This window comes from Sander lucioperca, chromosome 13, assembly GCF_008315115.2.
Source record: "Sander lucioperca isolate FBNREF2018 chromosome 13, SLUC_FBN_1.2, whole genome shotgun sequence".
In the NCBI taxonomy this organism is placed as follows: domain Eukaryota; kingdom Metazoa; phylum Chordata; class Actinopteri; order Perciformes; family Percidae; genus Sander; species Sander lucioperca.
The window spans coordinates 15,037,840-15,050,790 of NC_050185.1; the positions used below are offsets into that span (position 1 = coordinate 15,037,840).

Here is a 12,951-nt window from a genome sequence, read left to right on the forward strand (position 1 = left end):
CTTCAATTGCCCAACACTTTGTCCAGCCAATGGGGGCATAATGAGAAAGTCGACAAACCTTAGGGTTTTTCGTAATGTGCCTCTGTTTGTAGAGTAGAGGTATTTACTTACATATGCCGAGGTCCAAGATCAGTAAACTAGTCAATTATCATATTCTCCATCTACTTGCATATTTATGAATAACAAGATCTGGACTCATCACTGACATAAGGGAAGAACAGATTATAGTCCACAATGAACTGGCTGCTCATGCTCCACTTCTAAAAAAAACTCACTAAAATCCATGATAATAACAACACACCAGAGACTCGCTATATTATAATACTCATCAGTACGTCACCACCAAGCATTAGAGCTAACATCTGAATATCTGCAACCACTTCTTTAAGAAACATTAAACACAGTGAGAATGCTGTGTTTAATGTTTACTGTAAACAGAAAATATTAAAAGGCGAGACTTACTGTCAACTTTGCTAAGAAAAATGGTCTGCCTTGCAAGGTGCAAAGATCCCATCCCAACCGGGAGTAGAAATGTCTGATTAAATCTCTATGGCACTTTTCCGTTCCCTACTTTTCCCACACTTCCCCTCATTTCCGCACAGAGCTGCAGTGCACGTCAGAATGGCCAGTGCTGCATATGTGCGCTCATGCATATTTCAGAATCGGTTCCCTTCCTGCCTCCTTCTCCTGCAAATTTATCTGACCATAAATATTGAATAGCAAGTAGGCATTCCTGTAAATCGACTACATTTGTGTACAGGAGAGATAAGTGGGCATTACTTCACCTGGTTGTAGTAAATTCTGCTGGACAGCTGAAGTGACTAAAACGGTGCCTGTTCCCTTATGCATGGGAGGAAACTGGAGGTATTTTAAAAGGGACTGTGGTTGAGTGTGTTAGGTGAGAAGTGCAAAGTTGGGAGACTTTATCGGGTGGTGGTGCGCTGTCACTCTTCCTTCCCCATTTCTGATAAGCAATTCATGGCAGAAGTTGCATGAATCTTTAACAAGGGCTCCACTTGGAAACAGAACTTTCCCATTTGCTCTGGAGGTAAACTATGTCTCTGACTATTGTTTCACAATTTCCACAACATCATTTATATCTTACAAGGGTACGTGTGTATACTGTACAGTAGAAAATAGTGAGTCAGTATTCTAGGTATGTAGAATGGACAAAATATCATGAACACCTCTTTGATACAATAGATTTGTAATGAACAATGTATGTTTATGAAGTTTGACAAAAAAAAAAAATCCAACTTAAGGTCTACCTACTGTACTAGCATTTCTGGAGCTTTCAATTATATCAAACAGTCTTCATTAGCGGATTGAGTTTGCTCAGTTGTTATGGAGATGGATCTGAGCTCAACAGATCCATCTCCATAACAACAGAGTAGGGGTGTGTATCTCTCCCTCTCAGATGATTCGACAAGTAGCTAGATACACAGTCCACAATCCACAACAAAAGCTTTGTAATTATACAATACTGTATTCTGTGACTCAAAGCTGATTCGATTCATCCGCAATTTAAATTTTATATTTAAAGTGACACTAAAATAAATCAATTATTCGCTCCAGTTTTATTTAAAACACTGGATACCCCAGAGAACTATTCCTTCTGCCACACCGACAGAGATAAGCACACGGTCAGGGTTAGGTACACTGGAGAAATTTTTGCAGGAATTAGGAGCCAACTGGAAGTGGCATTAGCTGCTAATTACAGATGCCAACCTTCATGTTTTACTCACGTTTTGGTATCTTGATCATCATCTGTGCTGTGAAAGCATCAGATTTGCACACAGATCCTGGTCATACAGTAGTTTAGTAATAAAATCCTAGAGCTCCACAACTGTCTCCTGCCTGGTTCCTGAAAGAGCTGTTAAGTTGAAGTGGTGATCAAGCTGGATGGCTTGGGATAGGGTGAAGCCAGCATTCGGTTCAAACATAGTTTGTATAAACATAGTCAGTTCAAACATAGTCAAACACTTGTTTAAACTTGCTTTTGTTTCATGTTTGTAACTTTGGGTTTTTAGTCTTTTACCTTCACTGGTATTTTATTTATTTTTGCTTGCTTATTTTCTGTTTGGACCCTATTGTATTTTAACAAATGTTTATCATGAGAACCACTTTGTCTGTAAAAGATGCTATACCAAATAAACGTATTAATATTATTAAACTTATTATTATCTGACTTTGCTAACATTCAGTAGCTGAGAGCATTAGAGCAGTGAATGGAAACAAGTTGCTCTGCCCTCCAATTCCACTACTCTTCTAAGAATGTATGATACAATTGTGTAGTAAAGTGTGTGTTGTAAAGATATTCTGTCAGTGTTTATAGTAGTTTGCCATTTCTTTCAGTGTGGGAAAGTTGTGGCTAGCTTAAACAAGCATGTCATTTGGGAACACAGCAAGCTAACAGGAGAGGGGTGGGTCAACCATAAGTGCACAGGGAGAATTACCAAATGTTTGCAGAATTTAGGTTGGATCTGTGGTACTATAACGATGCAGCTGACTCTCAGAGTTTTATATCAGTTTTCTGATAAAGCACGTAGTGCTTAGTCTTTACAACCCTACAACTACGCAAAGCTACTGTTACATTTTTGTTAAGATGTCAGCTGTTGGTTAGGCAAAAACAGCACAAACCATCATCTAGAAAATCAGCATAAGTTGAATTAAGGCATATCTGTCAGATTCAATAAAAGATCATGGTTGCAGTTTGTACTGTATGGGAAATAGTAAAGGATTTGCAGCAGGATTAATGTAAGACATACCACAGCTTGTTAGCAAGGCTGGTCTAGCAGTATCTCCTTCATTAGGTGCAAACAAAAGCAAGAACTCATCAGCAGAATAAGCAAAATTTAAACACACATCTCAGGCACCAGTGAGTTATTTATAAAAAACAAAAAAACAACAACATCATTGTATCACAGGCGCTGGGGCACAAAACATAAGTCAACCTACGCACACACAAATTCTAAATGAATTATTGATGAATTTTGGAAGCTGGTTTCCTTTTATCATCATCAGAGTTTTCTGTCATTGAACCTTGACTGTGGCAACATGCCAAGCAGTAAAACATCCGCTATAGGGACACTTACAGGAGCTACTTTCTTCATGGTTATTACAAGAGAAGAGATGAAGGCTCTGCATATGCTTACATTTGCATTAGATCCTGTACCCTCTTTTGCCCGAGTGATTGCATGCGGTTCAATGGTTATCCAGTGGATATTCAATTCTTTTGGATCATTACCAAACATATTACAGTGTTTCTGTGTTCTCTTTTTTTTTTAACCGCAAACTGAAGTGCTTTTTCCTGCAGCGAGCCTGTATGATTCTCCCTAGCTTTAATAGCCTGTGGGAATAATGGGTGGCCTGAACATGAAAAGTGCAGATAATCACACAAAGCAAAAAAGCCCCGGTTGAGGCCTTCTTCTACAGAGACCTTGTGTCGCACGGCAGGATTACAATACTACCTCAGGGGAGCTTCTTAGCAGGGCAAAAGTGCACACAGCCCTGATATACTGATTATGACATGCATGTATGTGGGTACAAAATGACAAAGACACAATGGCATCACTTATGAGCACACACAAATGCAGAAAACTGTCCCCCCGAACTCACCCCAGTGCACTCTCCCTGCCTTTGTCTGGTAGAGAAGGAAAACATGTCTCACTCCGCTCTCACTCGGAATTATTATCCTCCTATATCTACCCATCAGTCCATCTCATTTTTCAGTCACTCCTGTCTGTCTGTCTGTCAGCAGGCATCATGCTGTGCTCTCCATTCACTCTGTGAATTCTCTCTGCTCATCTCTCAGAGACAGATGGATGTCCCTCTAACTGCCATTCTCCTCGGCCTCCTCTCATCCGCTCAAGGTTGAACACAAAAAAGGACAACGGGCATTAGCATGGTTCAAAACACAAGGCATTCGCTCGCAAACACACATCTGCACCGTCATCCAAACACCTTTCATTTTCCTATTATCACTCCATGCATCTTCACATTAGCACCAACACATTCTACCATGCATCAGCACCTTTACAATATCACGGCCACTCACACATGACCATTCTTTAGCAGGAAGAAAATTAGTCCTAACTGCTGCTCTCAACCTTCAGCCTGACCTCAGGCGCGGGCGCTGAATGCACAAACAAAACAGGCACATGCACATGTACTTGCACACTCATGCAAATACAAATACACACAGACGGTCCTTAGGGCCGAAGCCCAAGAGATTGGCCTTCCTGTGCCAGTTCTGGCCATCCAGCCATTAAATCTGGCATTCATGGATGGAAATCTATTCAGGTTTCGACCAGAATTTATAAAGCAAATTTGATAAGGGTCATTCACATGTTGATTCACATTCTGACAGCCAGGTTTTTACAAGGCATGTCATGATTGTTTTTTCCTCACCAAACAGTCTAAATATCAACAGCGGGGAGCTCACATTTGAAAAGATTGCATTTCTGTTTTTCTATAAATAATGGCAAGCTTCCAATCAGAGTTACAAAATGTGGATGGTAGCTTGTGTGTTTGACTTTGTGTTTATGCTTGAATGTGTGTTCGTGTGAGGGTGTGCGGAATTATTTGTGTCTACGTTAGCAGGTTGGAATGATGGATGCGTTGGCTGTAAAAGCTTCATACCTGAATCTGTCAGGAAGCCCTGGAGGAATTGTCGAGAAAATCCGACGACAACACAGCTGCGTTTGATTTTACATCCTTGATAGCTACAGCAATGCTCATTTCTCACACATCAGACAGAGGGGAAACACATTGCTTAGCAAAATGACAGGAAACACATGCACAAAGTCTATGTCTGTGTGTGGGGAGACGTAAAAACAAAATTCCTTCTTGTCTCAATTCACCAACTCTCCATTTGAGAGCTGCCTACTCATATCTGAGCAACAAAAGAAAGGAAGGAACAACTGGCGCAAAGTATCTTTGCATTGTTGCAGCCGATATGTCACAAACTGGTGTGTTTGTTGAGGACAGAGTGGACTGAAGTGGCCAGGGAAGGCAGGGTATTGACCTGCATTTGAAGACGTGTTGCGGACCCTTAATCCATAAAAAGGATCTTGTCAGCAGGGTGATGTGATGCCAGTAGCCGCCTGCTGGGCTGGCTGTGGAGATGGCCAAGCCCTGGAAGGCAGTCTGGCTGGTGGGACAGTATGGCCAGAGAAACTACCATCTGCTGGGGAGAGATGTGTGTTTTCACACACAGCCCCCTTTGGCAACAGCACTTTGAGATGCTTCTCAAGGACTGGAGAGGAGGCTGAACAAGCTGAGATAGGCAACGATGAGGCCACAAGGTGACCCTGCATAACACGCAAAATTAACTGAGTATTGCAGCACCAAATCACACACACGCACGCACACACACACACACACACACACACACACACACACACACAAACCATAGCTCCTTCCTTTCATGTCCCCTACTCCCCCCCAAAAAAGCAGACATCACATTACCTCACTCCACCCACTAGGGCTGAACGATTAATTGCATTTGCAATAATATCGCAATATGTTAAAACGTGATTTCCTAATCGCAAAGGCTGCGATTTGGTCACGTGACTCGCGAGAGCAAATCAGTCTGCACTCCGCAGAGAAAGCATCAACTTAGCACGCTAACGCTACGCCGTACCTTGAGAAGATTTCTGTCATTCAAACAACTCTGAGTTGTAGTTTAAAACTTTTACAGCCATTTTAATAAAATGAAGGGTTTTATTCGGGCTCGAGTCCATACATGCAGTTAATGGATACAGGCACGCAGAACTGAAGGCTCGGTTAGCAACGATTAGCTCTGATTAGCAGTTAGCTCCAGTTAGCTAGCTCCGTTATAAAGATATGGAGTGGAGGAGACTGCCGCGGAGAGGGGTAACAACCAGACTCTGATAAATGACGTTCGGGGAGCTTTCACAGCAGCGTGGATGCGTTGTTTCAATGGTTTTATTAGTACAGTTAATCCCACGCCAAGACCAGTAGCAGCATGCTACTACTAACGTAATGATAGCCTCTCTGAGCAAGTGCAACGTTGGCGCTGTCATGCACGCGGCACGCAACTTCATGAGGGGAGGGAGGGACAGTTAAAAGACAGTGTTTAAAAAGTGCAATCCACATGTTTACATATGTTCATTACAGTAAATAATAATGCAATAATCTAAATACTACTAAGTGTGGTAAAGCACACATATTTGTTTTTATATTTCTGCAATCTGCACTTTAGTTTGTGCGATTTGTTTCTGACTTTCATATGAATGTTTACACCAGGCTTGGTCAGTGCTCAATATACTACTGTGACTGAAGTAGTTAAATAAAAGATGTCATTCATATAAATTCATACATCACCTAATTTCATCATCACATACAGGCCTGGCCTCCAGGAAAGAACAGTTTGTTTAATCTATCTAATATTGTGTTGTTAATACTATACAATGATTTATTGCTTGTCTTTGTTGAATAATACAGAAGACAAAGAGCTTAAAAAATAATAGCATATTAAATCGCAATCGCAATATTTTTGAAAAAAATCGCAATTAGATTATTTTCAAAAATTGTTCAGCCTACCACCCACCCACACACACACACACACACACACACACACACACACAAAGCAAAAGAAACAAACAAAGAGCGACTAAAGGTCTGCTGAGATCTAGCCTCGAGACTGGCTTATCCTCTTTCAATTTTCCTTTTCTCCTCACTACAAAGTATGACATCAGTAAAAAGTTACCAGTGGAGCGACACAATTTACATGTGCAAATATGACAATAATTTCTATTATAAAGTCTAGCCAACTAGAGAAGAAGCAACAAGTGAGATTTACAGGAGAATAAAGCACAGTAGCTTTTCTTAATTCCTACATGGTTAGATTATAATTTAGTCACCATGGAACTGCGTTAGGGGTGATATACACTCAACTCAAGTGCCATGGTCAGCGACAACACATCCTCATCCCTTAACGACATCATAGGTCGATTTCCAAAGATTCACAAAACACAAGCGACGTTCTATTTACTTCTGCATGGCGGAGGTTTAATCATGTGACCGTAGTCATGTGACCGTTCTATTTATTATAACAGTCACAGTTTTAAACACATAGTAAACGTTGTGAAATGGAAGTAGATAGGGTTAGGCAACACAAATACTTAGGGTTAGTAAAACATCAGGGATTTGCCTAAAATGACTCATGTAACATGACGTAACAGACGTCACTGCGTCACAGAGTGAGGTCCCTAAAACTTTGGTTAATTTCAAAATGACAGTTGACTTTTAGTTTCACACGGGACATGAACCCCGGTCTCCTGAGTACAAATCCTGTGTTTGTTTGATTAATTTGGCGCTCTTATACTTGTCACCTCACTTTGATGTTGGCTCTTGCGATAATTACTACAGCCACAAGAGTTTGCCGCCTGACAAGAAATGTATTTGTAGGTTGTTATGAGCTGTTTGCACAATCGACACATATGGTCGTTTTCAGGATGAGGACGGGCTGGTCATGGTAGTTATTTAAAAGTGTGGGTTAAAAAAAGTAGTCCAGTTCAAATCCATTCTGGGCACTGCAACCTCAGCCTATCCACACCGCCTCTATTTGTGCTTTCACTCTTGCCATTTTAAGGGCAATCTTAGTTAATGGAGAGTGAAAGTGGACTGTAAAATCTTCTGTCTGCACTGGTGTTGACTCACCAAAGTCTACTAGTATTATCACCCAGGGTTCGATATATATTAGCTGATATGAGCTTATCACAGATGTACCGATATGACCGTATATGTCAGCCGATAAGGAACAAGAAATGCCAGTACAGAAATGCCAAAGATATGTTTGGGGTACATAATCTGTCAACTAAATAACTGACAAGATAAGTATTCAGCTGTAAAACTCAGTACATGTCTTGTTCACAATTAAAAAAAAAACAACTTTGGATCTTTTAGACATTTTTTGTTGTTTATGTAAACAAAAATAGGTTCATATTCAACTCTCAAATATCTGCATCATCATGTAAAAGTCTAATTTGTCTTGCAACTTTGCAAATATTAGTTTGGTCATGCTCACAAATCTTTGCTTTGTCTTTTTATGGTGCATTTAGACTAAATGATCAGAACATGTGCAGACATTAAAGTCAAATAAGAAAAAAATCCTTTTGTTTCTAAATTCAAACATCTAACAGTATCCATGGTGATGCAAATTTCCTGCTTAAGGTGAGAATTTAGCATACCCCAATCCCATCCCACCCACCCAGCCAGCCACCTTAATATGGAAATATGCTGTAAACTTGTGACACTCAGTAACAGCAGAGAGGAGGGATCCGTTTGAGAAAGTGCCAAAGACAATGAAGACATTGTTCTAAAAAAGGGTTCATCATGATGTGTAGACTATTCATATATGTAGACTATTCATGTTGACATATTACACTAATTATGTTTTATATTACCATGAGAATGCAGGTCATTTCAAAATCATGATATATGTCTATAAACAATGTAGTCTAATATATACAGTTATATCGCCCACCCTCGTCATCTGGTGCGTGTTGATCCCAAAATTGCATTTGCATCAGTGACAGCTCATCAGACTCAGGAGAGTGATCCCGATGCCACAGTGAGATCAGTGATAACGTTCCTGACTGCTTTTGGGTTTTAGAGTTTATACAGCATCTGTAGCGCTTGGTTCTAATTCATTTTGACATCAGTGATGTTTTGTTGGACTTTAGTCACTTTAATCACTATCTCTCAATGTCCAAGCTAACTTGACATGTCATTTAAGTATGTTGATCCAAAAAAAGTTCTAAATCTCTTGATCCCAGAACTGCACTGACAAGAGTGACTGTTCATCAACCTAATGAGAATGCTACCAATTTATATTCTGTTTTTATTGATCCTTAATTTGCTTTGTCACATACTGATAATTATGTCATTTAAGCATCTCCCAATTTAGTTTTAGACTGCCTATAGATGTCTTTGGTTTAGTTTGTTTTGACTACAAATTCAAAAAAAGAAGTGATGTGATGTGTATGTATGTGATGACTTTTTGAGTTGATTTACTCAGGACAGAATTTATTGCTGTTAGAATTCTCTAACTAAAAGATATATCCTTACACATATGATTTTTTTTAAAAGATCCAACAGTTAAGGATATGCTCTGGTATCTGGATTGATACAGTAGAGCCAAAATGGTAGCTGCCTGCTATAGAATCAAATCCTTATAAAGAACAGACAATGCTCAGCAGCCTTAAATGTGACACATTGAGTGTGTATTTAAACATTATATATATTTAAGGAAGGTGGTGGATTTTTTTGTGTTGATATTTAATTTAAGATTCCCTATGAGAACCACTGTCAGCTCCAGACATATAACACAGCAATGACAGTGTGATATTTATTGCAGCGATTGCCTGCGGTGAGTGTTCTCTGACTTATTTGCTGCCATAGGACACCTGACACCTTCTCTTTGATGCAAACCTCTTAATGCTTAAGTCCTCACCTATATGGGCACTTTCACAATGCAGAGGAGGGTTTTATCTGTCAGGGGGGCCATCAGAAATGATTTGTTGATGATTTGATTTTCATCCCATGGAGTATATGGCTGCATAAAACAAAACAGGCTGAGCACGGAGGCGACCTGATGATGGAGTTGTGACATAATGTCTTGGATGAAAGGAGAAAACTCTGGGAGAAACTTTCCGAGCCAATCTGCTAAACTCCGATTCATATGTGATTCCGTTTGTGTGTGTGTGTGTGTGTGTGTGATGTTTTCTTGAAAGTTAAAATTCACATTTGTTTTGTTTGTAAGGCTTTCACTAATTAATGCATCTTTTTTATCCACCTGCAAGAAGTTCCTGCAGTTTCACATTCAGGGTGTTGGGATCCTCTGTTATGTCACAGATGGAAGCCTAGTCACATACCACCTTTAATCCTCAAGCTTTGTAATAGCAGTCAATTTAAGAGTATGAAAGTCGATTTCCTCATGCATCATGTTCCATCTGAGCAGGTCATATATCAAAACAGCTTTTTTTCTTTACAGATGGTAAAATTGCCTACCTATTTGAGTATTAATCTTCAAAGTATTTTTTAACATTGCTGTACATAGCATGTGTCTGTTGATGGGTAAAAGTCCCCTTCACCTTCTGTGTATCCCCGTTGATAGGGAACTGACATTATGACAACCATGCAGAATGTGGTACTTTGAGAATGGTAAATTCAGTAATGAGCTACAGCAAGATCAAATGCTCTTCTGCCTCCTATGCCAGTCAGGTGAAAAGCACCTTGGGAAAACAAATATATTTTCCTTACAATGACCAAACAGGCAGCAATGTCCCTCTTGTTAAATTTGTGTTTACCACTCTTTGAATCAGTGTATTTAAAGTGATGGTTTCCAACTCTCTTCGGCCTGTACAAGGCAGGATTAGCCGGGAGACTTCTTCTAAATGGAAAAAAAAAGTGATTTTTTCATAATATGGGCACTTTAAGACCAACGCAGTTGTCAATTTCCCGTCCAGCAGCCACGTGGTTTAAATAGCAAATACATCTGCACCCATCTTTGCGCCCATGGGCGTGCTGGTCTTACAGGGAGGTGTGTTCAGGTGAATTCTTGGCGTATTGCTATCTTGAGGCAGTGGGAAGTGATCGCGCCATTGACAAACAAAAACCTGGTCTAAAGTCAATAGCGCAGCATTTCATTGTTATTTTAACAGCGCATTAGTAAAATGCGCCTAGGCTTATCCACAGCGCGCGCACACTATGCTTGTTACACACACACACACAGGGAAGCGCAGCGGCACACAAAAATGCAAAAGATTACAAATAAAAATATTACGGTGCAAATCCGCCATCATAATAGCAATGCGCCAAGGTACAAGGCGCCTGGCTTTTAAAGGAAATAGGAGCTGACACTCTGATTGGTTTATTGTATGTTACGCCCACAACACACCTATGAATTAATGAAGACACTAAGTACAACCCTTTTGAACCATGCGCCCGGCGCACGGACCCTTTTTTCCGCCATCAAACTAGGAAAAGTGGATTTGGACACGCCCTAAACGCACCTGCGCCATGCGCATCACGCCGTGCGCTTAGATCATTAAAATAGGGCCCTAAATCTTAATATTAATCATATTAATAAATACAGTAACCTAAAATATATTAATGAACCAATAAATTATGCAATTTGAGAAATCACTAAAGCTTAATGAAATGTTATTTCATCATTCCTTACTTTTGATTTAACTATGAAAAGAAATTGTATTTCAAAAAATTATAATGGCATTTCCACCGCGGCGCTGTGGAGGAGAGTCTGGCAAGTCCACACAGCCTTCCGGGATGGGAGAAAAACGTCCTTTGGTTTATTGGCATTTATTTAAACCAATCACAATCTGGGGCGGCGCTAAGCACTGTAGGGAGCAACGGCGCTGTACGGAGCAACGACACCTCTGCAAAATAGCCTCGGGAAGGAACTTGTTTTGGTGGAACGTGTGTACGTTCAAAAGTTGTTTTAGTCATGCAGCAGAAAACTCAGATTGGACAGATAGTCTAGCAAGCTATCTTGATTTACCCTGCAGAGATCTGAGAAAAGGTTAACCATAGTCCTCATAAATCGACCGGAGTTTAAAATGCCAACACAAAGGAAGCTCAAGGCGACGGATATCCGGCCTAAATGAGTGACATCTGGCAGAATTTCCGTCGGCAACAGAGCGATCCCAGAAGTGGAACGTTGAGGATATAGACTACTTCAGCAGCGGTTTGATTCTATAAATGTCCTCAAGGAGTATTTCTCTTTGGTTGTTGCAGCCAGCAAGAGCTAGCTTGTTAGCTGACAGTTGCTAAAGGTGATGAGACAGTGGTGACAACTCCACTGTCATAAAGTGACATTATAAAGTAAAACGTGTCAAGATTTCTATGATGAACACTCTAATTATTATGAAAACTAGAATGATGAAATAACACAGAATAATGTTTTGAGGGAGGTAATCACATTATTCCACTATTTAGTTATTTAATTTATTTTACTCTATTTATTCATTTGATTATGTCATAATGTCTTCTTTATCTATGTTATACTGAACGTTTTAAGTGCTCCATATATCTGGCCATGCAGTCATGTGTTCTCACCTCGCACCACGATGGTGGTGGACTTCTTGGCCGGGTTTCCGACGTTGTTGCTAGCCACGCAGCTGTAGACCCCCGCCTCATCTGAGGTGATGGCTGGAAGTGTGAGCGTGCCCCCTTTCACCACGCTCCTTTGTGGCAGGCTGTCATTAGTGCTGACCCAGGTGAGAAGGGGGGGCGGCTCTCCACCTGTGGTGATGCACACCAAGGAGACCGTCTGGCCAGGATTCACCACGATAGGATCCTCCACCAACAGCTTGATGGATGGGGAGGCTGTGGACGTAGAGCGCATGGAGTCTTAGGAAGACTGGCGGAAGATGGACAACTTGGTTATAAAAGTTATGTCAGTTCACTTCATCGGCCGGTTCCCATGTCTGTCCTACTACATTTATTAAGACACCTTTATAGAATGTAGCTGGTTTAATATCGCAATCTACTCAATAATATCAAAATCACTGCAAAAAGAGTCATGTTGGGTATAATATGATTATAAAATGATTACACAGAAAAGTGAATACTCTTAAGTACCTGTCTTATTGGTGAGTCTGAAGATAACACTGCGGTCAGGGATCCCACACACATTTCTGACGGAGGCGATGCAGCTGTAGTTGGCGTAGTCCTGAGGACGCAGGTTCTTCAGCTTCAAAATCTTCGTTTCCCCCTGCAGCTCAGACCAAACCAACACTGGTATGCAAATGTGTGCAAAAATATCAACATAATCAAGTAAAAGTAATGCAGAAAACTAGGTCCTGGGACAATGACAAAGGCCAAACAGCGCCAAAGAAAGGTCAAAGAGATGAATATGTATGCAGTTTTAATGAAGCCCAAAATGAAAAGAAAAGCTAGCAG

The 12,951-nt window shown here is 40.5% G+C and overlaps 1 protein-coding gene across 5 annotated transcripts in view; it reads right to left on the reverse strand.

Moving 5' to 3' along the window:
• LOC116066172 (MAM domain-containing glycosylphosphatidylinositol anchor protein 2) overlaps positions 1–12,951 on the reverse strand; it is a 182,270-nt gene that overhangs the window by 78,070 nt on the left and 91,249 nt on the right. For 3 of the 5 annotated variants that reach the window (XM_036008975.1, XM_036008976.1, XM_036008977.1), the window contains 2 exons: positions 12,631–12,766; positions 12,106–12,375 (listed from right to left, as the gene is read on the reverse strand). In XM_036008975.1, coding sequence (XP_035864868.1) covers positions 12,106–12,375; positions 12,631–12,766 — 406 coding nt within the window. The remainder of the gene's footprint in view (positions 1–12,105; positions 12,376–12,630; positions 12,767–12,951) is intronic. The other 2 variants (XM_031322067.2, XM_031322069.2) reach the window with 1 other exon arrangement.